The sequence below is a fragment of the Gallinula chloropus genome (assembly GCF_964237585.1).
Source record: "Gallinula chloropus genome assembly, chromosome: 4".
NCBI classification, from domain to species: domain Eukaryota; kingdom Metazoa; phylum Chordata; class Aves; order Gruiformes; family Rallidae; genus Gallinula; species Gallinula chloropus.
Genome location: NC_140088.1, coordinates 20031325 through 20056668, shown reverse-complemented (window position 1 = coordinate 20056668; position 25344 = coordinate 20031325). Strand labels below are relative to the sequence as shown.

General features: G+C 39.8%; 1 protein-coding gene across 4 annotated transcripts in view; it reads left to right on the top strand.

Annotated features, from left to right (window-relative positions):
- LRP5 (LDL receptor related protein 5) overlaps window positions 1–25344 on the top strand; it is a gene marked incomplete at its 5' end in the record, with an annotated part of 215876 nt that overhangs the window by 76993 nt on the left and 113539 nt on the right. For all 4 annotated transcript variants that reach the window (XM_084262641.1, XM_084262644.1, XM_084262643.1 and 1 more), the window contains one exon: window positions 24617–25013. In XM_084262641.1, coding sequence (XP_084118767.1) covers window positions 24617–25013 — 397 coding nt within the window. The remainder of the gene's footprint in view (window positions 1–24616; window positions 25014–25344) is intronic.

The following is a 25344-nucleotide window of genomic DNA, read 5'->3' as shown; positions in this document are numbered from 1 at the left end:
TAACGGAAGGTTATGAGATTTATTCTCTGATGTGTAACTACAGACAATGTCTGTATAACATACCTGGTATTTTTTCTTAGTACATGTAGCTTAATACAAAACCAAATGCCATTTCTCAAACTTCTCTAAGCAGCAGAATTTAGAAACCAAAAATCTAATTCTTTGTTTTTTAGAAGGTATCTCCTCTGACCACTGAATCATAGATTACCCATTGTTAGACATGTATTGATCACTACTTATATTGTGCTTCTAAGTTTAAAGGAGCTTTGGAGGCATTAATTTGTGGAACTAGTTACTTCAAATCAAGAGTAGCTTACTTAGGAATTTGGTCCCTTTTAAGGATGGTCACTCATGCCCACCAACTTTCCTATTTTCTCTGTCACACTTTGTTTACATTTTGCCAGGCATTGAAAATTTTCCAGTTCTAGAGCAATTGAAAAGCTCAGAATGGAGTTGCCTGCGCTATAGGAGTGAATTTTAACATAAAATATGATATAAATAGTCTTTATCTTTCTTCACATTTTTCTGATTGCTTCCACACTTGAGAGGAGACAGCTCGAAGCATGATGTGTTTAAACTTTTTTTCCTTTCCCTAAGGGGAAAATGTTTTAGCCTCAGAAATGTATATTGATTGCTTACCTGGATGTGTCTTTTGCAAAAGATATGAAAGCAAATTGAACTGCTGTGTTAGTATTCATGTTCTCAAGTCAGAGCCAGGAGGATGAAATGCACATGGCTAGCATTTTCCATTTAGGTCTGCCCAGCTGCGAACCATTTAAAAAAAGACCCCTATACATTATCTGTGTCTTCACTAGCTGAGCAGAAGAAATCTGTAGCTGTCGAGAATTTTTGTCTGTCTGAGTTTTAACAGCATTTTTTTTTACTATCTGGATAAAGCTGACTATTACTTACCCAGGTTCTAAAATGCAAGTTTGCAGGTGTTCAAGTTCTGGGAAGGGTATAGTCAGAAAAAGTTACATATCTGGACTTACTTAGGCAAGCTGCATAATGAGAGTTAGGTGGGGTGGGGCTAAGGCAGGCAAAGCTGTAATGAAGCCTCAATAATCAAACTTGAATCATTTGCAAGTCTTTCCCTCTTACCTGCTCCCAAAAGCCTGTATGAACCTGGATTTTCATCACATCTGATATTTCTTCAACACCCACCCCACCTTGAGTCACAAAACCTCCAAGGTCATCCCTGACTTCAGAATCTGTGTACAAGAGGAGAAAGTTTTCTGTGATGCCATGGAAAAGGTGCATTTTTTTAGTGACTACTAGAAGGAACCATGCACCATGTAAAGAGTCAGGGAATACACCTGCTGACTTGTTTAGAACAGAGTAGGTCGGCTCTTAAAGGCGCTCAGGACTTAATTTTTGTGAATGTTGTAGCTAGTGGTAAAAACTGGGGGAAATCCACACACCAGCAAAAACTTAAGGGAGCATGTGATGATATTTACAGTCAATAAACCAGTATCTGTAGGCATCCTGTAACAGTTGCAGATGAGTGACTGACATGAGCTCTGTAGTTTGCATGCAGAGCTAAGCCATAGTGTTTGAACTTTGGGTGACGTGCCTGACAGCGTATTAACAGTCTGCTCCTCGATCTTATTTGTGTAATAAACTTTGACAAACAAGTTCTATAGATTGTTAATATTTTCAGAGGAATTGCTGTCAGTTCACAGCCAGTTTGTGGCCAGATATGTGGTATAGGTTGTGATTAATTTTCTCCTTGAAATGTTTTCATGGTTGTGGTCTCTCTTGTTGTTACCATCACATCTGACTGCAACTGAAAAATTAAATGTTTAGCCAGGAAGGTTTTGAATTTTAAGTGTAAAAGGCAGAGAGTTGGCCATGGCTGGCTACTTCTGAAGTTCCCTTCCTTTATTAGAGCAACAGAAAACAACATGTTTGTCAGGGTTAAGGCATGATAGTCTGTCTACGTGAAGGAATCCTGGATGGTTGTGACAAAATCCCAGTGTTGGATGCCTGTTAATGTTGAGGTCATTCTGCTCTTTGCAAATTTTGGTGTTTTAAAGAGCCTTCAAGACATTTGTGGGAAGTGAAGATGTTTTGCATGAGCCAGAGAATGGGAAAATGCATGTATTTTACTTAGTGACTGCTAGTTACTCAGACTTTAAATGTGCTGACCTAGGCAGAAATAATCTCTGACAAGGTCCTGGATAGTTTATGCTGACATGTGGAATTGTGTGAGATATTGAGGAGGGGGTGTGGTGGTGGTATTCCACATGTAGATATGTGTGAGTGTGTATATAATACGTATGTATGTTCTTATGTACTTAAACACTTGGTTAACCCGTTTCTCCTGCTCTTTGTTGGGTTTTTTCCCCCTTTCATTCTAATGGTTGTGTTATTGAACAGCCTTCCATTTCTGAAAAAAAAAAAAAATCTCAAAACCAACCCATAACAAAAAAACCTCCCATGCATTTTAGTAGACTTTTAACTCCTGATGTTAGATCCCAATACATAAATTTAAGGAGGAAGGTTTTGCAGTTACTCCCTATGAGGCTGGGATTCATTATACCTAGATTTGGTTTTGGTGGTGTTGCAGAAGCATGCCCTTAAGTCTGTGAACTCCAACTTTTCATCTGAGAAAAGGTGGTGGTGATACGTAAAGGGTCACTCTGAATGCATCTTTGAGTGTTTTATGCAAAAATCTTTTCCTACGTGTCTTCTTTTTAAATAATCTTATAGTGATAAACCTGCTTTGTTTGACTCCATTACTCACGCAACGATGACTGATTCGTTAGAGAATTGAAGCTGCAAACTAGCAATGGTAGGTTAAGAATCCCTGAAAAGGTAGGGTGATGTGTATTTTGTCAATCAATACTGTATGCCTGATTAATTTAGTGCACCTAAATCTTTGATCTTGCATAACCAATTTCCAATTCCCTTTGCAGTCTTTATTTTACAGTTTCTGCATGTTGTATCGTTCTGCTGTGTTGGTAGTATTTCTTCTCAGCTTGAAAACTCTTCCAGGCAGGAATCCTCTGTATTGTTTTTCCTTTTACCTGCTTGCTTTGTGTTGCCTGTTTGTTTGTTTTTTCTGAAGAACCTAGATTGCTAAAGGCTGGAATGTCTGTAGGTGGATAATTAAAAACAGCGGTCGAGAAAGCTCTTGGAAACTTGTTGGGTTACTTCTCTAAGTAGTGTCATGAGGCAGCATCATTGAATGGAAGTTAGAAAAAACCCAAACCAAAAACCAACCTCAAACACCCAAACCATCCTATTTCTGGCAGTTCGAAGGGGCTGCCTACTGCCTTAGCATGTGGCTCCTCTAATGTTGTCTGCCCATGACAGAATTGGTAAAACCAGAGAAGATTCAACATAGCTGGTGTTTGAGGGTTGCTGCTTGGCATTCAGCCTAGGAGTGCACAGTGGGGAGAAGACAAGCAGGTAGTGGAACTCCTGACATCTGGAGATAGAGCACATCTGGTGCTAGTTCTCAGAGGCAGAATTCAGCCAGCCCAAAGCTTATTGCATGTGTGGAACGATGTGACTTCTTTTCTCTGAACAATGGCTATGGGATCTTTGTAAGCATTGGCCTCTTGCCTGGTTATTCTGAGGGTTTTTGTTGTTGTTTTCTTTTTTTTTTTTTTTTTCCTGAGGAAGTCTGTGTGCAGTGAGGGAGGATGTGGAGTATTGTAAGTTCTTGCTACAGCTGACAGTCCTCCAAGCCATACTTGCTCCCTGACACTGGTCCTCTTACATAGGCAAAACGCACGTGTGAAAGCCACCCTGCTCATCCAGAAAACACTTGGTAGCTACAGGTTAAGATTCTGGTGTGCTTTTTTGGTCCTTTTCTGATTCCTACGATTCTGTGGAATCATTGTTGCAGAGACACAGAAGAAAGCTTTATTTTTAACTTCAGCGCTCAGCTTTGAGGAATGTTCTTGGGACCTGTTAGTATCACCTTCCTTGTGCAGACTATACGACTTTTGAAGGGTAATAAAACTGGCTTTGTTTGAGCTAAGTTTTGAATTCAAAACCTAACGGCTATTCCACAATTACTTCCCGAAGGGTGGCTGTGTTTTGGAATGGTTTCCCTGTGAAAATCTATTCCAGAATAGTTTACTGTAGTCCTTACTCAGCCTTTGGAGCCTATTTCACACTGTAGGGATCAGGACTGTGTAACAGGCTGGTGTGACTGCATCTGAGCATCTGCTGGTCACAGCTTGATAGAAACTGATTCATTATCATCGTTGCTTATAGCATGTTACCTGTCCTGGTATTCCTGTTAGGAATTTCTTGTCCACAAATTCTGCTTGCTGAGGGGGGATACCTTCTTTTAGGTATTCCTTCTCTTAACATATTGCCAAAAGCCTAGGAGAACACTATAGGTCAAGTGAAAAGAGTGTCTTCCAGGCATGTTTTTGGCCCTTGATTGCCAATGAGCCAGAGGTAGGTGGGAAGACTTAGAACGGACAACAGGAAAAGTAATTATTTGCATGGAAGCCTGTGCTGCAGGACAGGTACATTCAACCCCCTGTACTAGCATGGGGGAGGAATTTGCTCTTCTTTTTTCACTACTGTTAAGTTCTCCAGCTATTTAGTTCCCTGGCCATGATTTGGGAGGAAGCTGCTTTACACATTCTTTCCTATGCTCATTCTGAGACTGTAGCAGTGTGTGTGGTTTTTAATTTTTATTTTAATTTTTTCTGGTTTTATACATAAAACATTGTTCTGTGCTGGAAACTAAAATGACTTAAAGTCTCTCTTCCCTGCTGAGTGACCGTCATTGCTGTTGCAAACCACTGTGTTGACAGGAACTTATCAGTGGTGCAGTAAAGCTTCATAGCAATTGAGAGACCATGTATTGGTGCTAATGAAAAGCCTTTGCATGGTTTCTGGAGGCTTGGGCATCACCAGGCACGTGGAGAGGTTTCAGGGATAAAAATATAACTTGTCAGCTGCCGCACTCTAAATTACAGCTGCGTGCAATGCTTCCTCCCCTGTAACTTCTCTGCCACTTTATTCCGAGGTAGAAGCAATATAGTGAATTCTACAAAATTAAAGTGGAAGTGTTTGTTTGCAAGAATGCAGCAGTCAAGCACAGTGGGAGATGGGTAAGCATTGTGTGCACACATGATTGCAAAAAGAAACTTTAGCACCAGTTTGTTATTATAAAGTCTGAACTAATGTTGGCTGTTTATAAGAAGGAATGGAGTTTGTGGGGTTATTTTCCTATTTAAACATCAGCAGGACACTGGGAACAGATTACTGGGAGTATTTGAGTAAGTTGTGTTTGCTTAATGTGCTTGGCAACTTTTCTTTCAACGAAAGTTTAACTTTTTCAGCTACCCCAGTTCCATTTCAAAACTTTGGCCTTCATCAGGAAGGTAAGATGGATGAGGGGGGGGAAAAAAAAGGGTTTTTTCCCAGCTATGGATGTGTATGACGTCATTTGTCAGATCACTGATGTATATGTGGCCAGAAGTGAGTGTGTTTCATTATCTTTATTTAGGAGGACTTTGAAACATGGAATGGTAATTTATTCAAAGTCCTGTCATAAATATTGCTTGTTCCTAAGAGGATAATCTTTTGCTGGGATGATCCCAAACCATTAACAAATAGATCAGTCTACTGGAGATAGCATTCTGTGTCTGTCTTCCTCCCACGCTTGGCTGAGCGTGTGCCAAACGATGCTCAGACTCTCTTTGCTGGATTCTGCAGCTTTTCCAACTTCAAGTCCACCTGTTGCACTGACTTCAGTGATGCACTGAAAAAGCAATAACGGTTTCAGAATGCTTCCCAGTGCCTGAAATGACATGAAACTTTCTAGTTCTGACAGCTGTAAGTTCATGTTAGAACCCAAGCATTCCAAACTTGTCTGTTGGAAACCTCAAAGCTCATCTTTCTGTACAGTTGAAAAATTGGCACTAACAAAAAAGCAGGCTTCATTTGAATGGTACACAGAAGTTTATATGCAAACTCTAAATAGCCTAGAATTTAGCTTACCTTCAGTTTACTTTTTAGATTTTAATTAAATTGTTTGCTTCCCCAGAGGCTGATTTGATACCTAACTTGTACTTAAGCATTTCTCTTGTTGCTTCCTAAATTCTGGAGGAGTCGGTGTTTTCTCTCTCTCTCTCTCTGTTGTTGTTGTGTTTGTTTTGTTTTAAACAATATTTAGGTACAGGTCACTGCAAATGAGGTTGCAACAGTGTCACGCCATTCATGAGATTTACTAATTTTAAATGCTGATTCTAATGGGAACCTTTTCATAACTAACGGTGTTGCTTTAAGCCTGAACAAAAAGGAATTTGTTTGCAACACTTGGTCTAGATTAGGAAGAGGCTGTGTATCAAAGGGAGTGTTTTCTCCAGTGGTTTTAGTTTAAGCAGCATCCAGCTTCCATACCACGCCCCATCCAGCAACTGCACAAAAATGCATGGCCGTGTAGTAAACTAGTTTAGAGGACTGGGCTGAGGGGGAACTTACCTTTTGTTTTGTGGCACCTCTTTTTGTTGTTTAATTATTATTTTTCCCCCTCTCTGCTGCCCTTTCTTGCTAAACATGTTATAAATACCTGTGTCTGTAAGGAAAGAGAGTGGCTGTTTACAATACAGGGTAAAATATGATTTAAATCAAATTTTCTCTAGTCTAAGAACACTGTGATACTGCAAGATCAAGGATTTGATAGGTCTAACATATTCAGCTTTGAAGGAAGGGTAATGCCACATGTGTCCATGCAATTCAGATGTTACACAGCCTATGATGTTTTGTTCTCTGTGTTCTTTTTAATTATTTTCTTTAATAAACAAAATCTAAACTCAATGTGTTTATTTTTGCAAGCCTTTAATTGTTAGTGCTGCACCTCGTTAGTGACAAGAATAGCATCTTGGAGAATCTTCTGAACAAACAGAAGTGGAGCATGTGTTTGCATTTATAGTGTGATGTGATAGAGGGTTAATTGTATGGATTAACTGTTCTGCAGGAGTGGATAGATGTTTTCTCCTTTGATGTTGTGCTGTTCTGTGGTGTCCTTGGACAATTACTGCACAAGGTGAAGTTTTTAGTTTGAAAGCTTCAACTTAAGTAGCCTTTAGAAATGTTTGGTGTCATTTGATGTCAAGTATTGTTACCTTAAGTGCATGTGTATACATGCACACATATAAGTATGTATATATAAACATACTCTGCATTCTAGGGTTTTATAACAGAAACAACATAATGCTGTAATCAGCTGAGCACATTCTTGAGAGGTTTTAGATTCCCCAACTTCCTCCAAGTAAAACAGAAGAAAGTCAATGTTTTTCACATGTTGATACTGTAGAGGAAATGAAGTGCATGTCCGTGCTTTGGAGCTTCATGGTGCAATTACCGAGAAGTTAATGGACGGATGATAATGACATCTAGTTATTGGCTCCTCAGTGACTGACGAAATGAGTTTTGAAGCTCCTTCGTGGTGAGTTGCTAACGTGTCTTGCACAGTGCTGCTCTACGTTGCAAGTCTTTGTCACGGCAAAGGAGACTAAAATCCCTGTTCTCAAAAGTAAGTTAATTTCTATCACCCAAGTGAGGTGAGTTGATGGGAAAGGTGACTCATATTGCATGTAGTAATTAGTAGAAGACTGACCTGAGCTGTGAGTTCTGGATTTTAGGTGCCCTTTTTAAAGGAGAAAGGAGTTTCATTTTTATTTCTGTTTTCTTTAGTTAATTTCTGCTCTAGATGAGCTTGATCAAGTTTCTTGTTTACGTTTTGTACTGCTGTTATTGTAACGTTAAAATGTGTTCTATTGAGGTGCCTAAGGTTGGTGTAGTGAATGGGTTCTCTCAACTGTGCTTCAAGTTGGTGCTTGTTTGGTGTGGTAGGGTTTTTGTTTGGGTTTTTTTTGTTGCTTTTTGGGGTTTTTTTTTGTTGGTTGTTGCTTTTTTGGTTGTTTTTGAGGACAGAGCTGTTTTTCAAAAAAACAAGTGCTTTTGTGGTCTAGTTTACATCTAGTTTTTAGAGAAGGTAGGCTTTCCCTCTGGTATAACAATCCCCTGATTTTTCCATCCTTCTCTTTTAGAGGGTGCTTCAAAGGCTAGGTGCATGTTCAATTCACTTGCAGTTCACTACTGAAATTTAAGGTGTCTTTGGTTCACTTGTTTTTTTAAAATGATTCACATAAGGCTTGCATTCTGGGGCATTACATTTATATATATATATATATTTTTTTTTAAGCCAGGCATCCATCCTTAGTATGTAGGACGAACAGCACTTTACCTTTGCATGTGATTTAAATTGAGTTCATAAGGCCCTGTTGTATTTTAAGAGGGTATTTTGCCTTATTGTTCATACATGGAGGAAGTTTCTTAAATGCACGTGGTCCTTTCTTGCATATATTTCATGTTTATTAAAAATGTTCTGCAGGGTCTTGTTTAAAACAGTTAAAATGCGGTTCTTAATTGCTGACAGTGTGCTGGTGTCTGGCCTGGGAAATGTACCATGTTTGTCATCTTGCTGGGTTCAAAATGTGGTATTAGGCTGTGAGTAGTAGTTTTTTGTATTAACATTTGTATTTTATGATGTTTTTAATGGGGAGGAGGAAGGGGGGAAGCATATTAGGAAGGACAGAATCCAAGACATTTAAACGCTAAACGGTCTGCAACAACTGGAAGCAAAAAGGGTGTAAAAGCTGGTTGCAATAAACTTATTGTGTTCCCTCTCAGGCAAACACCTTATAAGCACGTTGCACTACTCCCTAGTCCAGGTCCCAGTGTGTTAAATGCCAGGGAGCGTGTTGCAGTGGTGGGTGTATTAGGCGTATTTTGCCTAAGCCTGGCTCCTGGTGGACAGCAATATTTGTTTGTTTTTCTCAACCCTAGCACAGGGTTGGAGTAGTTGTTTGGAATATCTTTTCATCTGAAATGCCCTGGACGTTTTTCAGACACAAAGGGAGAAGGCTTTCTGCTCTGAAAGTCCCAGGTCATGTCTTCATTGCTGAAACAGGTGTAATTAGTAGATTGATACTGCAATCTTGATGTAAAAATCCTTAGTCACTGCAAGTCCATACAGCTGATGAAATCTCAGGTGAGGAGTGAAATAAGGATGCTGGCTTTTTGCTTGATGTAAAAGTTTCCTTTGCTGGCATTTTTACATTGAAGTAGCTATCTCAATGTAATAATTACATCTTTCTCTTTAGCAATGAAGACAAAGCCGAATAGCCCAGTGCACAAAATGGAATAATCAGATCAGTGATGGGCATGCATTGTTTGAGCTAGTTTTGCTTTAGTATAAACAAATGCACTTTGCTCTCCATAATTGCTTCCCTGTGTAATGCTAATAGGCTTGTACCTTTCCTCCTGCAGAAACAAGGGGTAGGATTTGGACAAAACTAAATAAATCAAAAACCCTGCAGATATATTTTGTCACCTGCATTCTATAAGCAGTTTTAGAATTTGTATATTTTAATTTATATGGTTTTCTGTTTACCTTTCCAGCTTACATTTGTGGTCCTCTGAATTTGGAAATGAGCTATGTGACTTCCAAAAATGGCAGCTAAGATTTTCTTTGAAATGGCACTGTGACATTTGTGTCTTCCCTCCCCTTCCCTTTCTTTTTTCTTCTGTATTTGAACCATTTGCACTGTAGCACAGCCCTGGAGCTATTTCTCTTGGCACTTAAATTTGCTGAAACGAGAGCTTAGAGAAGATGGAAAAAATATTTAGTCACACTTCTTGAGAAGTGGTGTGCATCAGGAGTTCAGTTTCTTATTTGCAGTACATCTTGTCTAGGCTGTCAAAGGTGTAGGAGAGTTGGGGTGACTGGGATTTGTTCTTAAACCATTTGCCATAGCAACATTTATGCCTTTTTTACCCTATTAAAATTTGTTCATAAGGTAGCTTGACTGTATAAAAAAGGTTAAGTTGACTGGAAAGAAACACTGGTTATGGTTCTCCAAAGCACACTGGCTTCTTGTCATAGCTCTGCCATGGACTGCATGGCTTGCCCTTGGGTAAGACCCTTAATCATGGGCTTCCATGGGCTTCCTTTCATTCTTTGCCTTGTGAATCTAGATGGCAAGTTCTTCAGCTGTGACAGTCCTTCACAGTGTGTCCACATTGTGTCTTTCAGGGTGCAAATCTCATTTCTGGCTTCTAAGTGTTACCATACTAGGAATGCCAACAGTTCCTGTGCTGTAAAGCTGATGTTTTTGTGTGGTTTTGGTTGGTTGGTTTTGGTTTGTTTTGTGGTGTGTCTCTCCCCTCCCCTAGTTGCTTTGTAGGGAACAGATTGACTTCCTTCTGATTTTTGACCCCTTTCATGAGGAACTAGAAGATTTTTAGACAGTAATTTCCTTTCTTATTTGGGAAAGGCAGGTATGTTTATACAGATGGGGAAACGATGGGCAGAAGAAAATGAAATAATTGAGTCTCAGAAAGAACTAGGAATAAAAGAATAATGTTGTTTTGTTTCAACCTGCTGTTGCAGGTACCTCTAGTACCTCTCCTACTATGTGTTTCTGCAGTATGATAGTAATTGACGGTGTTGTGGCAGCTTCTATTGTGTATACACTGAAGACAGTTATTTCTTATGCCAGTAGTATTGAGAGTCATGAAAGTTCCAAGAGGTAAATAAGCAGCCTAACTTGAAAAATAAATAATGTCTAATAATTTATTGTAGCTCCACATGAAAATATTTTAAAATCTTAAATTTGTGAGTTTGTGGATGGCTAGGTCTATGCTTAACACATATGAAGAAAGCAAACATAGGCATGTCACTGCATTACTTATTTAAAGCTTAAAACCACCTATAGAGTTCCTTCTCCAGTACATTGTGTGTACAAGACACAGCAGCACAGACACAAGTCTGCCACCAGACAATGGTCTGGCTGCAACAAAGTTTGGAGAAGAAGTTGAGTTAAGGTTTTTTTTTTAATCTACATGCCTTTTAAAACCAAGATTCTTTTGACAGAATTGGCTCAAGGAAACCAACTATGTTTGCAGTGATGCTGGCAGATTTGAGGGCATCAAAACATCTTTGAGGTGGTAGGAAACTGGTGGGTGGGGTGTAATACGCAACTGGGGATGGGCAGGAAGGGGGTGGAAGAGGGAGGATGGGAATTCAAGCAGATGCAGCTGGAGGCAGAAGGAAGCACATCTGACCCAGCCCAATACACAAAGGGCATATTTAAATCAAGATCCCCCCTAACACAATGTATCTGGAGCTCGATTTGCAGAGTTAATGGTTTGGCCTTGAATACTGCACTTGTCAGGGGAGTATCTACTACACGCTGCGCTGCCCTGGGAATTTGGGGAACCCCTCCAGCTGCTCTGCCTCTAGCAGTTTTACAACCTTCCTTCAGTACTGAGCATCGCCACTTTTTTAATGTTGCTTTTAGCCTCGATTTTGGGTCCTTTATCCTTGAATACATGTCACACTAACACATACATATGTATCACACAGTTCTGCAAGCACCAGAATCCAGCAGATGTTGAGGAGAGTGACCAGTTCATAACCATGAGATTGTACAGAGCAGTCAGCTGCAAAAACAACAGGACCAAAAATGTTAAACAGCTCCTATGTAATTCATCTTTTAAGGCCCCAAATTTCCATTCTCTCTCAGATTTTCTTCAGTTTTAAATAATTATTTAGACTCAAAACCTTTTCCAAGAAAGCCAATGAGGCATTCTCGGGCTGAATTCCAAACACGTTCCCCTTCTTGCACACACAAGCTACCAGCCTATAAAAATAGGTACAAGGAGACTGAAACAGTCTGTTTTCTTTTGACTGTTACAACAGAAGTCCAAATGTGGAGACCCTCATTTATTCTGGAGCTTTGGAAGTGACAACTGTTTTTTCTGGAAATGTCCTTAAATTCCACATTTTGGAGGGACAAATAGTACAGATGATAATTTTATGTTTCTTCAGTTAGGTTAGTGTTTGTACTTTGCTCTCTGTTAGGCACCCTTTGGCAAAACTCGCTCCTCCTTTTTTTAAGTATGCAGTTTATGATCTTCACTAACGTGCGATCCAGCAGAATGATGAGTGAGCCATATGCACCTCCAGTTTAAAGGGAAAATAATTTAATGGGGAAAACATTGCTCAGGCTCTTCCATCCAACAGTGACATACTACCAAATCTTAGTTTAGTACTAATGGGACTTAGTGTTGAAGTCAATACAATCACTGGTGGAGATCTTACCAACAATTTTTGGACCTAGTGATAAAATTGTATCATCGTTTCAGGTGATGGCCACCAGGTGAATGACAACAGAATGTGATCTACCCTCTAAAGCAAGAATATAATCAGTTAATGAGCAATATTACCTACATTACTCAGATCAATTGGGGCTATTGATGCACTTCGCAAGTGTGTGAACTGCAACACTATCAGTGATAATGCCAGTGTTAGTTTGTATTAACAGCAGAGTGTCCCAAAGCGTGTAGGATTGTGTTCCATTATGTCCATAAAAATCATACACTATTACCAAAGACACATTAATTCAATTTATCAAAACAGCACTAGTCAGTGGCATCGTGACACTTCTTCCCTTCAGACCTTCGAAGAGTTGAATCTTCAAGTCAGTTTGTAATATACATTTCTACCCAAAAATAAGGGTAGTGAGATTATTTTTTTCCTGACCCTTGGCTGACTTCTGGCAAAAAATGGGGGAGAAGTTAGTGAAATCCTGAAAAAGCTCTCTTCCAGCAAATCCACTGGTTTTGAACAGATGTTTGAGAAAAAGCTGAATTATCAGAAGCGCCATGTCTTTACCTCCACAATACTGAAAACCAGTTAGATTTATAGAATAGTAATAATAAAGAGAGCAGAAAATCTTCCTTCATGTAGTTCTGGCAGGCAAACACTCCAGGTAACTTGCAGGACAAACACTGACTTCAGGAATGAATTTAATGAAATCAGTGGTCCTGTTTAAAACAGAATCATCCCCTGAAGTTTGCTGCGTATTACTGTGTGTATTTGCTACACTAAGAGGAAAATTAAGAATTATCAGTGATATAAATGCAAGCGTGCTATTACAGATGTCATTATCTTAACTAACGTCTCCTTTTTGCTCTCCTTGCTATCAAGCTCTTGCAAAACCAAACTCTTGGGTATTTGACTGGAAGGCAGCGTGCGAGGCTTACACAAAAATCAAAAGTCCCATCAACAGCTTGACACTTAAAACTTCTCTCATCTTGACACCCTCTAAAGCCCAGTATCATGTGGTGGGTTCCCTTGAACAAGATGGCTTTATTTGGGAAGATTCTTCCATTAGAAGAAAACCACATCAGATTGTGGAATTTACATTTGACTCTTCCACACCTGACTAGACTACACTTTTGTTCCAACGAGTAACATTTGCCAGCAGCTGAATCCAGCACATGCAATCTCAGAGTAATTTTCTTTATTTTATAAATGTGTTATGTTTTCAAGGGTGCATATTGTACGTTTGGTGGAGATAAAAGTCAAATGCCTTTTCCAGCTTTCTTAAGATTTGTGTCCTTTGGAGTTAACGTAACATCTGGAACTAGAACTATAAATTGGAAACAATTCAGATCAGAAACAAGCATACCTTTGTCAAGCTTATATTTGTTCAAGTCGTGGAGAATATTTGCAAGCCAAATTTTGCAAATGATGTAGAACCACTATTTTATCCATTAGAACTTTGGAACCATCATCGCTGGATAATCTACTATTATTGGCCAGACAGCTGTCTGCCAAACCCAGGAGGAATAAAATAAACTGAAAAAAAAACCCTCAGAAAATAACTTTGGTATCCAGAATCTAAAAAGAGGACACTGCAGGCTTTTTTTTTTTTTTTTTTTTTACAGTCAGGGATTGACCTGAGCTGTTGTTCACAGCAACAGTTGTATTTGGATGTTCGATGACACCCCCCGTCTGCATTCTTCTAAACTGGTTTATGCAGAAGTAGGACAAATCTTCTGTTTCCTAAGCAGTTTTAAAACTACTGAGCATAACATGTGGGGATAGCGGGAAGTCCATGCCTGTAGCATTTAAAATACCAGCAGTAAAATTATTGCCATATATTCTGCATCACAGAAAATGAAACACCCAAGTATGTTTTTTTACTTGCCACATGCCTCATCCTTATTTTTAAGCACTGCCTTTGCACTTACACATTTTGGCAAAGCCCAATGACATTGGCATGTAAGAGACTAATGCTACTTCTGCTTATTCTAAAAGCAAAAAATACCAGAAATCTCAATGGGCAGGCTGCTTCCAAATTTTGTGGGTACAAGTGGAGTGTCACATTAATGATCACAAAGAAAACTGTCATGAGCCAGCTGATACATAGCTTCAGTGAGGTTTGAATATGGTAAATAAGGAATTGAAGCTAGTATCCTAAGGTTTTAGACAAAATAAACATTTGTTCTTTGAAGAATCCCTAATAAAAATATGAAACTTTCTTACTGACAAGACAATGAAAGTATTTGGTGCTAAAGAATCAACAAAAACTTGAGTGATGTTTCAACAGGGGGGTCTGGTAGAATGGAAATCACGTCCCCATCTGCCAAGTTCCTTGCCAGTACCACCACTGCATGAACATCTATTCCTAACTCAGGGTTAGGAATGCAGGCACAATCCACCACCTTGTAAGGAGAGGGTAACAAGTGGACTTTGCTAGGATGCTAATACCACTACTTTGGTCAAGTTGAAGCCGTTAATTTCTGAAGTCCCATGTCAGTATAGATCAATGCAAAATGCTATCTGAGCAGGCAGTAAACACTTCTCAGTTAACCAGCTGGGATGCGTAACAGTCTTGGGAGAGAGGTAAAGTAACAGTGGGTAATAGAAGTCTGAGGTTTTATTTAATGAACGTTTGGACCAGTGCTGCAGCAGTCATACCAGTGTATTCTTTTTATAAAAGGGCCATGCACATGAATGTGCCTGCCATCAGCAACTGTGTTTTCCCAGGGATATCTTCTTGGTGAGTTACTTGCCTTAAAACATGGCCCTCGGAGACTTGTGAACTGAGGTAGAGTCACTGCAGTCTTTTGCATGAGAGACGCTATAAGGCAATACTCTTCTTCCTCCAGTGCGTGTAATTTGTCATTAATGATTGCCTCTATAGTTAGATTTTAGGAGCTAGAGTTACAAATTGGAAGTGCTTACAGCATCTTTCACTTTTAAGGACAGCAGCGTGAAGACCATAGCTCTGTATAGCTGAGATGAGCATCCGATGGGGTAGTCTGTGATGGATCTGGAGAAGTTTGCTTGTTATGTCTTGAGACAGTAGTTGGTGTGTGAGGCCTGTGACAACTTTACTTGCATGATGCAATTCTTTAACATAGAGGAGGTTTGGAGGCTGACTGTGGTGCAGGTCAGTAGATCACCCATGTGTATGTGGTGAGTCTCCCTCTGTTATCCCATTGCTCTGGGCACAGCTTTGGACTCAAACATCCCAGTGCAGACCTGTGAGGTACTGCTTCCTGGGATAAGTGGGAAAGTTTTCATCTTCCTTGTGGGATTTACTGTCTACATTTAGATTGCGATTTTCAGTGGACCTTGCAAGCTTTGGTCATCAGGGCTGAAGTTTGATGGAAGTTACTTAACCTCCCTTGGAGTTCAGTGCAGGTTCTGATCTCCAACCAGCATCAAACTCAAAATTTGACTTTTGAGATTGGAGAGTGCTTGGTTCAACAGCTGTTTTCAGAAAAGTGCTGCTGTTTTTAAAGCATATTTTTAATGCCTGTATCCATCTGGAGCCAAAGTGCCGTAATCCACAGTAGATGGTATATTTGTATTTAAACTGTTGTGTTCAGTGTGGTTCTTGAGTAGAAAATCTCAGCAGAATCCTCAGAAGAATAAGCAAATTGTTGTTAACAGTATAATCCTGCTTTTGAGAAAACGTTATGTATGTCCCATGTATGTCTCCTTTAAAATGCTCAGGTGAGGACCTGAAGTCAGGAAGAAGTGGGGGGTCAGGCTGCAGAGATAGTATCTGTTTTGGATTAGCTAGTCAGGATTGCATGAAGTTGTGCTCCTCACAACTGTTTGGCTGAGCACCAGTTGTGCGTTGTACAGAGAGAGATTGCCAAGAGCCCGTTTTGCAATGTTGAGAAATTTTTTCTAACAAAACAGACCAGATGAAAGTTGCTTTATGTTCTAGTAAATCTGTGTTCTCCTCTAAATGAAACGATTAACGTACCTAACGAGTATCTCGGCAACTTGATCTAAGTGTCCCCAAATCACAGCTGATATTCTGGATTTTGTTTAGTTTTTCAGTGGATCTCTAAATATGTTCTGTATGCTGCTTGGTGGTCCGTGTAGTGTTGGCTGCTCACATGCACTTGGCTGTTCTCCTTCCCAGCTGCTAAACTCTGTTAAAAGAAGATGAAATAGGCTGTTCCATGTAACCAATTTCAGTATTTGCGACAGGGGTATTAAGGACAGTCTGAGAGCCATCCCCTTGTGCACCGGGAGGGGAGTTGGTGTGGTGTGCTTAGTGGGTGGTCTGTGGGAAAAAGGCAGAAAAGTTCGAGGAAACCTCCTTTAAAATAATTTGTCCATAGAAAAGTGATCTTGAACACACGTAGCTGGTTTCCAGCCTCTGCAGAGATGGGAACGCACTAAATTGCACGCACTGAATCCAATCATTTGGCTTGCCTGGGATGTGAAGAGTTTTGCTTGGAGTAGGTAATGTGACTAGAAATAGGGCAGAACAATAAGGAGTAAGTTCAGAGTGCGCTGTTGGAGAAGTTTAAAACCTTTTACTACCATCCCAGACAATTCCAACAAAACCTGTTTTGTAATATGTACGAAGCACCTTTGCTGGACTTCCTTCTTCAGAGAAATCCTTTGGCATCTCATGACCCAGGGAAATGAACTAATTCAGGGCAATGGAGATGAAATGGTGTGTCATCAGAGCTGTATTTTGTTGTTACAGCTAACATTGTTATTTAAAAACTGCAGGCTGCCAAACAAAACCAACAGTCTGAAGTAAATTGTCTTCCTAAAATGCCATCATTACGGTGGGGGGGGAGGGAGTAACTATACACAATCCAGAAAACTCAACAAATCTTAAAAAAACTTAATGTTTGGCTATTTAAAAAAATTGTAAAAGGTAGCTAGCAGTTTATCTAATGTATTTTAACATTAGTATTTGATAAAGTGACTAAATTAATCTGCTTTGGGAGGGCAGCAGAAACAGTGATGTATTATGTTACTGGGAGAGTTTTTAAAGCTGTTTTGTATAAAACCAAGCATAAACACAAGCAAGCCCTCACCCTTGTAATCAAGATTTGCAGTGAAATGGTATGGGGAGTTCAGGCCACTGAGCTCTTTTTCTTGGGGTTGTTTTCAATTTCAAGATACACAGACGAAAATCCTTCACCAGGGCAGGAATTAATTGTACACAAGCCATACCTGGGGAATGGCTATCCAACCGTTAATAAAACTCACCTGCAGCTTCTGTAGTGTGCTCCAGTGCCTTCAGACCATGTTTCTGTGCGCATCATCTTTGCATTCCCTTCCCCATCCATGAAAAACCTGAAGCCTAACCTGATCTTATTTCTCCAGTGTCTACTTTCTCCAGCATCTTAAGAATAAAAGATCTTCAGTCTCCCATAAAAGTGTCAGTGGTTGGACCGATTTACTCTTCTATCTCACTGCCTTCCAGCTCTTCTCCTCGACAAGAAAAACAAATTATGTGTGTTTTCTAAACCTACTTAGAAGTGGGTTTTTTTTTACTTTTCTGTGGAACCTTTGCAGATTGCTGCTGCTGAATCAGATGTCCTTTAAATTTGCATCACTCCTTTACATAAACTTCTCCCTCCAATTTGTCGCTGAAGTCATGTCACTTCTTGTGACATGGATGGATGGATGAACAGTTTCCCTTTTATTACAGCCTAATGGCAAATAGATCATGGAGATCCAAGCTGCTTAGCACGTATAAATAAAGTAATAAACAAATAAAAATCACTGGCATACAAAAAATTTACAATATGGGATACTAGTGTGGATTGGGTTACTTTGCACTGGTTTGTACCTGGTGTGACCATGTAAACAATTTAAAGTACAGTCTGCTAGAGAGTTAAAATTACAAAAATTGCCTAACAACTGCTGCATGCAATGTCTGTACATGTGGGATAGCCTAGGTGGTGTAAAGATAACAATCCTGTCTCCCCCTGAATTTCAGACCTTGATTCTACCTAAAATCAGATAAAATGGAAATGAATCCTTCTTACCTGATAACCACAATACTTTCTTTCACAGTTTGGGGGGGGGGGGGGTGGAATTACCACAAAAAGGGTTGAGATGGAGGATTAGAGAAATGGGATGGAATTTGGGGAAGGAGTATATAGTTCTCTCAAAGCAGTACTGCAATCCAGCCATCAGAGAGTACCCATTTATTCACAGCCTGCTGGCCCACACTCATTCCCTGATTCACAGAGAGAAGTCTTAGCCGCGTCAGGAATCAAAAGCTGAATGCATCATGGAGTCTTCTGCTGGAAGATCTCCAAGTGCCTTCCTCAAGCACAAGCAGCCTTCATGGCAGCTCTGTGCAATAATTAACAGCAGGAGGAAGGGTATGTTTGTAGCAGGTGAAATGATTTTTACGAATCATTGGGCTGATGCACCTTCTCAAGTTCACTAAGGGGGTATATGTGGGACTGAAAGTGAGGAACCCTGGTTTGTTTTTTTAGCCCCACGCTGTACAAAACTGCCACCACCTACGTCTGTGTTGCAGCAGGAATATTCTATAATTTAGTAATTACACTGGGAATTCACCTTATCTACAGTAATGTGTTTTGAGGATGAAAGCAATAGCCTGCTATTCTTTGGAGGACTGTACCCGGCAAGTTTCAACTTGGGTTGAGTATGTGCAGTTAGTACAGGAAGATCAACATTTAATCTATCTTTTGAAGTTGGTGATTTCAGATTCTCTGCAGCAGCAGCTACCAGTAAAAAGGACAGGGGTCCAGCATGCAGAGCTTGGAGTATTTGAGAAACCTTTTTTCCTACTGTGAAACACGTAACAGTTGTGTTGAAAGAGTAAAATAAACTTTGTGCATGTTATATTCCTTTCTTGTGTAGCAAGGTCTCAGACTGTTTTTTAGTTGTTGAGTTTAGAAGACAAGTTTGGCTAAACTCTTCATTACCTTCCTTTCTCTTCCATGCCTGAATGTCTTTCCTTTTTACCTTCTTTCCTGTGCCTTTATGGTTCCAGTGGTTTTTTGCGCGTCCTGGCACGTGAGATTCCTCCTGCCACCAGCTGCTGTCTCTCCCCTTCAGCTAAGCCATGAAAAATGGGGATAACTCCCTAAAGGATGACAGTGTGTGGAATAATTTCCTTCCCTAAATGTTTGGAAGGAGCCTTATGCTACACATCAAAGGTCTAAGCCTCCATATGCTCCAAAAGAGTTAGAGCTGGACAAGAGGGATCGCTTTGTGCTGTAGAACCAGTTTCTCCAATTAATTTATGGCTTCGAAGACAGTACCTACGTGGTCGCCTTGCTGCCTAGCAGCTATTTTTAAGTACAGAAGGCTGATGCATGCTTACACCGTATTCTGCCTTAGAGTTTCCGTAAGACTGTACACCCTTGGGTGCAAAAGTTTTGACACATTTGTTTTTTTACCATCTTGTGTGCCTGTGGCAGGGGTGGGGGTGTTGTTTTTGTTCCTTGGTAATGAATGTTTTTGTGGTTTGGGACATTGACTGCTGCAAAAATTATATGCTATTCTCTCTGTCCAGAAGTACAGATGGCTTAACCGCAGAGGTCCCCTATGCATTTGTCCTGTTAAGAGTTGAAATAATATTTAAAATATAAGTTGTTGCACATACTGTAATTGTGGATGGCTATTTTAGCTTGTATGCTTGTTAAAATGAGATCTGCATCTTATGTTGGGTACCAGGCTCCCGACATCCTTGGTCACTTCTCTTAAAAGCACAGTTAAACCTTTACATGACCTTTAGCCTAGTTGACTGGCTTATGAATTGCTAAGTCAGGCTTTTATCCTGTGCTATACATAGGATTCCTGTGTGTTGTGCACTTCTGCTTTCAAGAGTAGGAATCATGCACGTGCCCCAGTATTCTCATATCTTTCTATTTCTGCTTTAAGGGGAAGGAGACAAAGTGTAGGCATGTCAGCAAGCATGAAGCAGTAGTATAAATATAACTTTTTAAAACTCTGGTGTTCAGCATGTCCCAGAACTGTTGCAGCTTTGCAGCTAACTAACAGCTGATGACAAATGATCTGTTGGTTATAATTTGTTATCATGTTAGTCTTAATGTGTAAATGAGTTGAGCCCCGCCAAACTGGTTTTCAGAACTATTACTGAAACTAGTAGCAGAGATCATATAGTGCAATTTTTAGTTGTTTGTTCCACATCACTTTGCTGAGGGTAACAGGTTCCCCTGCAACACCTCACAAAATTTAAGTGGTGGAGGTGGGATCAGTATAATTAAAACAAGAAATGAAAGGTAATGGCTGAGCTCAGAAGCAACGCACTGGCTTGTTCTGTTGGAGGGCAGTAAGAGCTGAGCAGATGTTTATAGTGGTCAACCAAATAAATTATAAATCAAGTCTACAAATCCTCCAGTCTCATATGACAGCTTTCCTGATGCAGGTAAAACAATTAACATTCAATAAACACAGACAAGGAACAGGAGATTTGCCCAGGAGCATTCAGGAGATCAAGAGCAAAGCTGGAAGTTGAACCCATGGCTGATGCCTAACCAGCTTGATCACGAGTGTTGCCTTTTCTTCAGTTCAGCCACTGATGGGAAGCTCTAGATTCGCACTGTTGAGCAATAAGCCTCTGTGTAGATAGCTCTGCTACCAAGTCAAGGGTGTCTTTTCCAATTAGCAGAAAGCCACTGGAAAATTGCTGGGTTTTAAAAATAGAAATAATATTTCTTTCTAGAATGAAGTATTGTTGATCAAGGGCTGCATGATCCAAATGAGATTGTAGGCTTGCTGCAAGAAGTCTGTAACTTTCTGTGGTTTATGCTGTTATCTGTTTAGAGTTCATTTGATAATTTGTGGGGTTTCAGGTCAGTTTGGTGGTTTGTGGGGTGACTTTTTGGGTTGTTTTTTTTTTTCTTTTTCTTTATCAAAGAACTCCAGCTATACAGAGACTTTAAATATTGCCTATTATGGAAAAATATGAATGGTTCTAATTTTACCGGAAAAGAACACAGCATTTTAAATTTTTGTTTAACATTAATATGTTGTCCTTTCAAGTGGGTGGTAATAGACTGGATATAAACAGATTGTCCTCCGCATTCATCATTCATCCTGTTACTGTTCATTTTTTTTTCTATTTTTAAAATAAAGGCTGGTGTTTCCCTTTTCAAGCAATTTGCAGTTGTTGGGAGCATTGCTGATCAAAGTGGAGCATAACATTAGGTCTTCCTCTGAGTGTCTCCTAACTTTCTAACCATGGAATGACTTCTCATGCCAAAGATACTGCCTCTTGTTGTACAACAGATAAGCTCATTTCAACGTCAATGATAATCAAAGTTATTGCTGTTTTTTGGGGGTCTCTTCCATCCCTCCATCCCTCTCCTCAGAAACTGCCAGCTGGCCTTCCAGTTTGCCTTGTCAAGAGTTGTGTGATTAAGAATGAAATGCACCAAGGATAAGTGTGTTCTTTGCACCTTCAAGCCCAGTTCAGGATTAAAAACGCAGCATGATTTGACAGGAGGCTAGTCTGCACATTCTTGGAAATGAACCTTTGATTCGACATACGTGTGGGATTCAAATTAAACTGATACCCTGTATCAGAGGGATGATCTTTAATCTCTGTGATGGTTTGTTGATGCACAGCAAGTCAAACTTTTGGACAGTGCCATTTGTTTTGTTGCTTTTTGAGCTTGCTTTGTTTTTCATTCTAATACCTTAAAAAAACCTGTCAGTCATAATCACACAGGCTATGAATCTGTCTTCTGAATAGTGTTTAGTAATTCTATGAAACTAAATGCTATGCATCTGTCCTTCTAGAAAGGCATTTGCTTTCTTGATTGCTTCTTTCAGATTTACTGCCAACCAACTGGGAAAGCCTTGGAAAGTTCCATAAACCTTTTTCTTGGGACATCTTGGAGGTTGCATTTAGTTGAGACTGCAGAGTTACCAGAGCTAGCTTTGCCTGCTAGTGAGCCATCCCATTCTGAACAGATGGGATAAATGCAAGGCCATGGAAACAAAGCATTTAATTGTTCTTCTGACTTTTGCTGTTAAAGGTGGGAGAGCCTGTGTTTCTTCAGCAGAATTCCAGTCGATAATTATTGTTGAGAACCAGATACTTGTTTTGTTCACTTTTTTCTTTCTTTTTTTTTTTTTTCCATACCAGTAGTACTCTAAGACGACTCTGCAACCATTTTTGATAAAATTTGGACAAAAAAAATAGGCTAGTGGGGAGGAGTGGAAAGTGAATATGGTTTTCTAAATCAGAGTTCTACTTGATGTCTCTTATCTTTCCAAAGGAAATTTAATAGTGTTTCTTCTTAAAAGGGATAAACTTTGTCTGTTTTTAATAATCAGTAAGTTTACTTCAGTGTACAGATGCAGTAAAATGCTAACACAACTGCAAGCAGGGCAGTGTGATTTCCCTGTTGGGCATTCATAGCCAACACAACGCAGCTGCACCACAATCAGGGTGATGAGGCACAGAAGTGGCAGGGAACACAGTGAGTAATGTGTTATCTGGATGCTGTTTCCCTGCTGTGAAGCTGGGATAATATTGATAAACTGGCTTAGGCAGTGTTCATGTCTGATCTTTAGTTAAGAAGCTGTTGAGTACCTTTGCTGTTGATTTGACTTGATATTTCAGGTTCGTTTTTCCTTTATAGTAGCACTAATAATGCCTTCAGCATGGAAATTTCTAGATGAAAATCTGTTCATATTCCTGAAAACACATTTTTGGGACAATACTTTTTTTTAAAATTTGTGTATAGACTTTTTACAGCTTTGTTCTTTTGCTGGATGTGGGGCTGCTTTTGCAAGGCAATGTGCATAACTTGAGAAGTTCTGTGCCCCAAAGAACTTGTGGCTTAAACAGAGCTTGCTAACATCAAACTTTCCAAGTGTTCAAATGGTTTGGTACAATGCCACTAAAAATAGACATGGTTATGGGGAACCAATGAGTTGCAGAGAAGAAAACAAGTACTTTGCATTCTAGACATTTTTTCTTCTGTTTTCAATACCTAACCTGCCGGGCTTTCGTGATATTATTCCTAGTGTTTTAAAGATGACAGGAGGACTTAGCAAGTCAGGAAATGAGACAGGAGTGATACTGAGACTTCATTTCTTGACAAATAATTCTCCTCAAGCTGTATAAACTTTCCGGGGTTAAATACTGTCTCAAACAAAGATATTACATTGTCAGTGAAACATTCATGATAACAATTGTCTATGCTTTTGCTGTCCAAGATCCTCCCTAAAATCACCAGCTGATTTAAATTTTCCTTATTACTTTCATCAGCATAGACTTCCTCCAAAAAGAAAAATAAAGCCAACTCATTCCTGACTTGGGGGGAAAAAAGGCCATGCAGAATGATAATAAAAAAGCTGAATTTTTATGCATATTCTTAAGTTCATCTGAAGCTGAGTTGTAGCTTCTAACTGAGGTCTTTGGACTTCACATAAATACACAAGCTGTTGTCAGAGATGTACTTCACTTTGGCCCATGGTATAGCACGCACTCTCCAGTGAGCATGCAGCCAGAGACAAAGTTCATGGATAAGGCAACAATATGTGGTAGGGCTGCCAACATAGCAGACCTGCAACTCAGACCTCATATAAAACATCTTCTTTTAAAAGTGCAGGAGGAATTGAATATGAAAGCTAATATCAAGAGCTAACTCATGTACAGTAAGATGAATTTGAAACTGAAGGTATTTATATCACATGTTTGAAGCCATGGAAGACGAAATAAGATGCCTGTTGTTGCTACTCTGTTCTGTGCATTCCTTGAGTTAGTGGCAAGTGTTGGGTCTCTTCTGGGTGTGCATTGGAAGTAGCAACATAAGTGAAAGGGTTGTATATGAAGCTGGGAGTCAGCGGGTGACTGGTGTAGAACTGCTAGCTGCTGGTGCTTGAGTTAGAATTGGGAGGAAGAGTGGGAAGGGTACTAGGGTTCAAGGTGACAACAGTAGAGGCAAATGAAAATAGCTCATTGTTTGATGACACAAGATCCCTACCAGAGCCTACCTGGTAAGAGCATTTCAGGGTGTTGCGTCCAGTATTGTTAGCTTCCAGCCTGCTACTAGAAGGCATCAGAACTTGCCTTCTGTGTATTGTTACTACTTCAACTTGGTGAACCAAGCTTTTAAACCATGAACACTTAATTTGTCCTAACCCTGAGTTTATCGATTAACCCTGAGTTTATGGATTGACAAGGAGATATTGTTGAAGGGCCTCTGTTTTAACTTTAACTGCATTGAAGATGATATCAGTATCCCATAGATAGAGAATTGGGTCTGCTCTTCCCTCTGCCCTTTACTCCTTTGCCTGACACGTGGAAGGAAGAGGTTTTTGGTAGTGCGTGTTTTTCTCTTATGTGAGACTACTACATTCCTTCTGCTATACTGCCTGCTCTGCTGGTCTGGGAAAAGAAATCTTTCTCTGCCGTATTCATACTCAGTGCTTTAACATCTGTAGATGCCAATAATGCTAACATGTTTTTACTTTCTTCTTCTGCAGCGTCTCCGTTTCTGCTTTTTGCCAACCGGCGGGATGTTCGACTTGTGGATGCTGGAGACACGAAGCTGGAGTCCACTGTGGTGGTCAGTGGTTTAGAGGATGCTGCTGCAGTTGACTTCCAGTATTCGCAAGGCATTGTTTTCTGGACAGATGTGAGTGAAGAAGCCATCAAGCAAACTTACATTAACCAAACTGGGAATGTGGTGCAGAATGTCATCATTTCTGGTCTGGTTTCCCCGGATGGCCTGGCATGTGATTGGATTGGGAAAAAACTTTACTGGACGGATTCAGAAACCAATAGGATAGAAGTAGCTAATCTCAATGGAACATCTAGAAAAGTCCTCTTCTGGCAAGACCTTGATCAGCCCAGGGCAATAGCTTTGGATCCTGCTCATGGGTAAATATTAATTTGACTTCAATGCTTAAATGAATACAGTGGTGATTTATGTTGAGTTTTTAGTGCTGAAAAAGAAACAGCCTTTTGTTTCAGTTTACATTTTCCCAAGGTATTTTTCTCAAGATCTGTAGCTGAACATATGTTTGCGCTTAAATATTTTGTGGCAAGAAATGACAGCCCAGATGTAGAGCCAAAACCAAAAATACAGCTGTTGTTAGGTGCCAAGCCAAATATTCAACCAGTATGATTGCCTAACTTATTCCGTTTCACTTCTGAAAAGTAATTAATTTTCCAAGCCTTTGTATTTTTTTTGCCTCAGTTATCTTGTCTG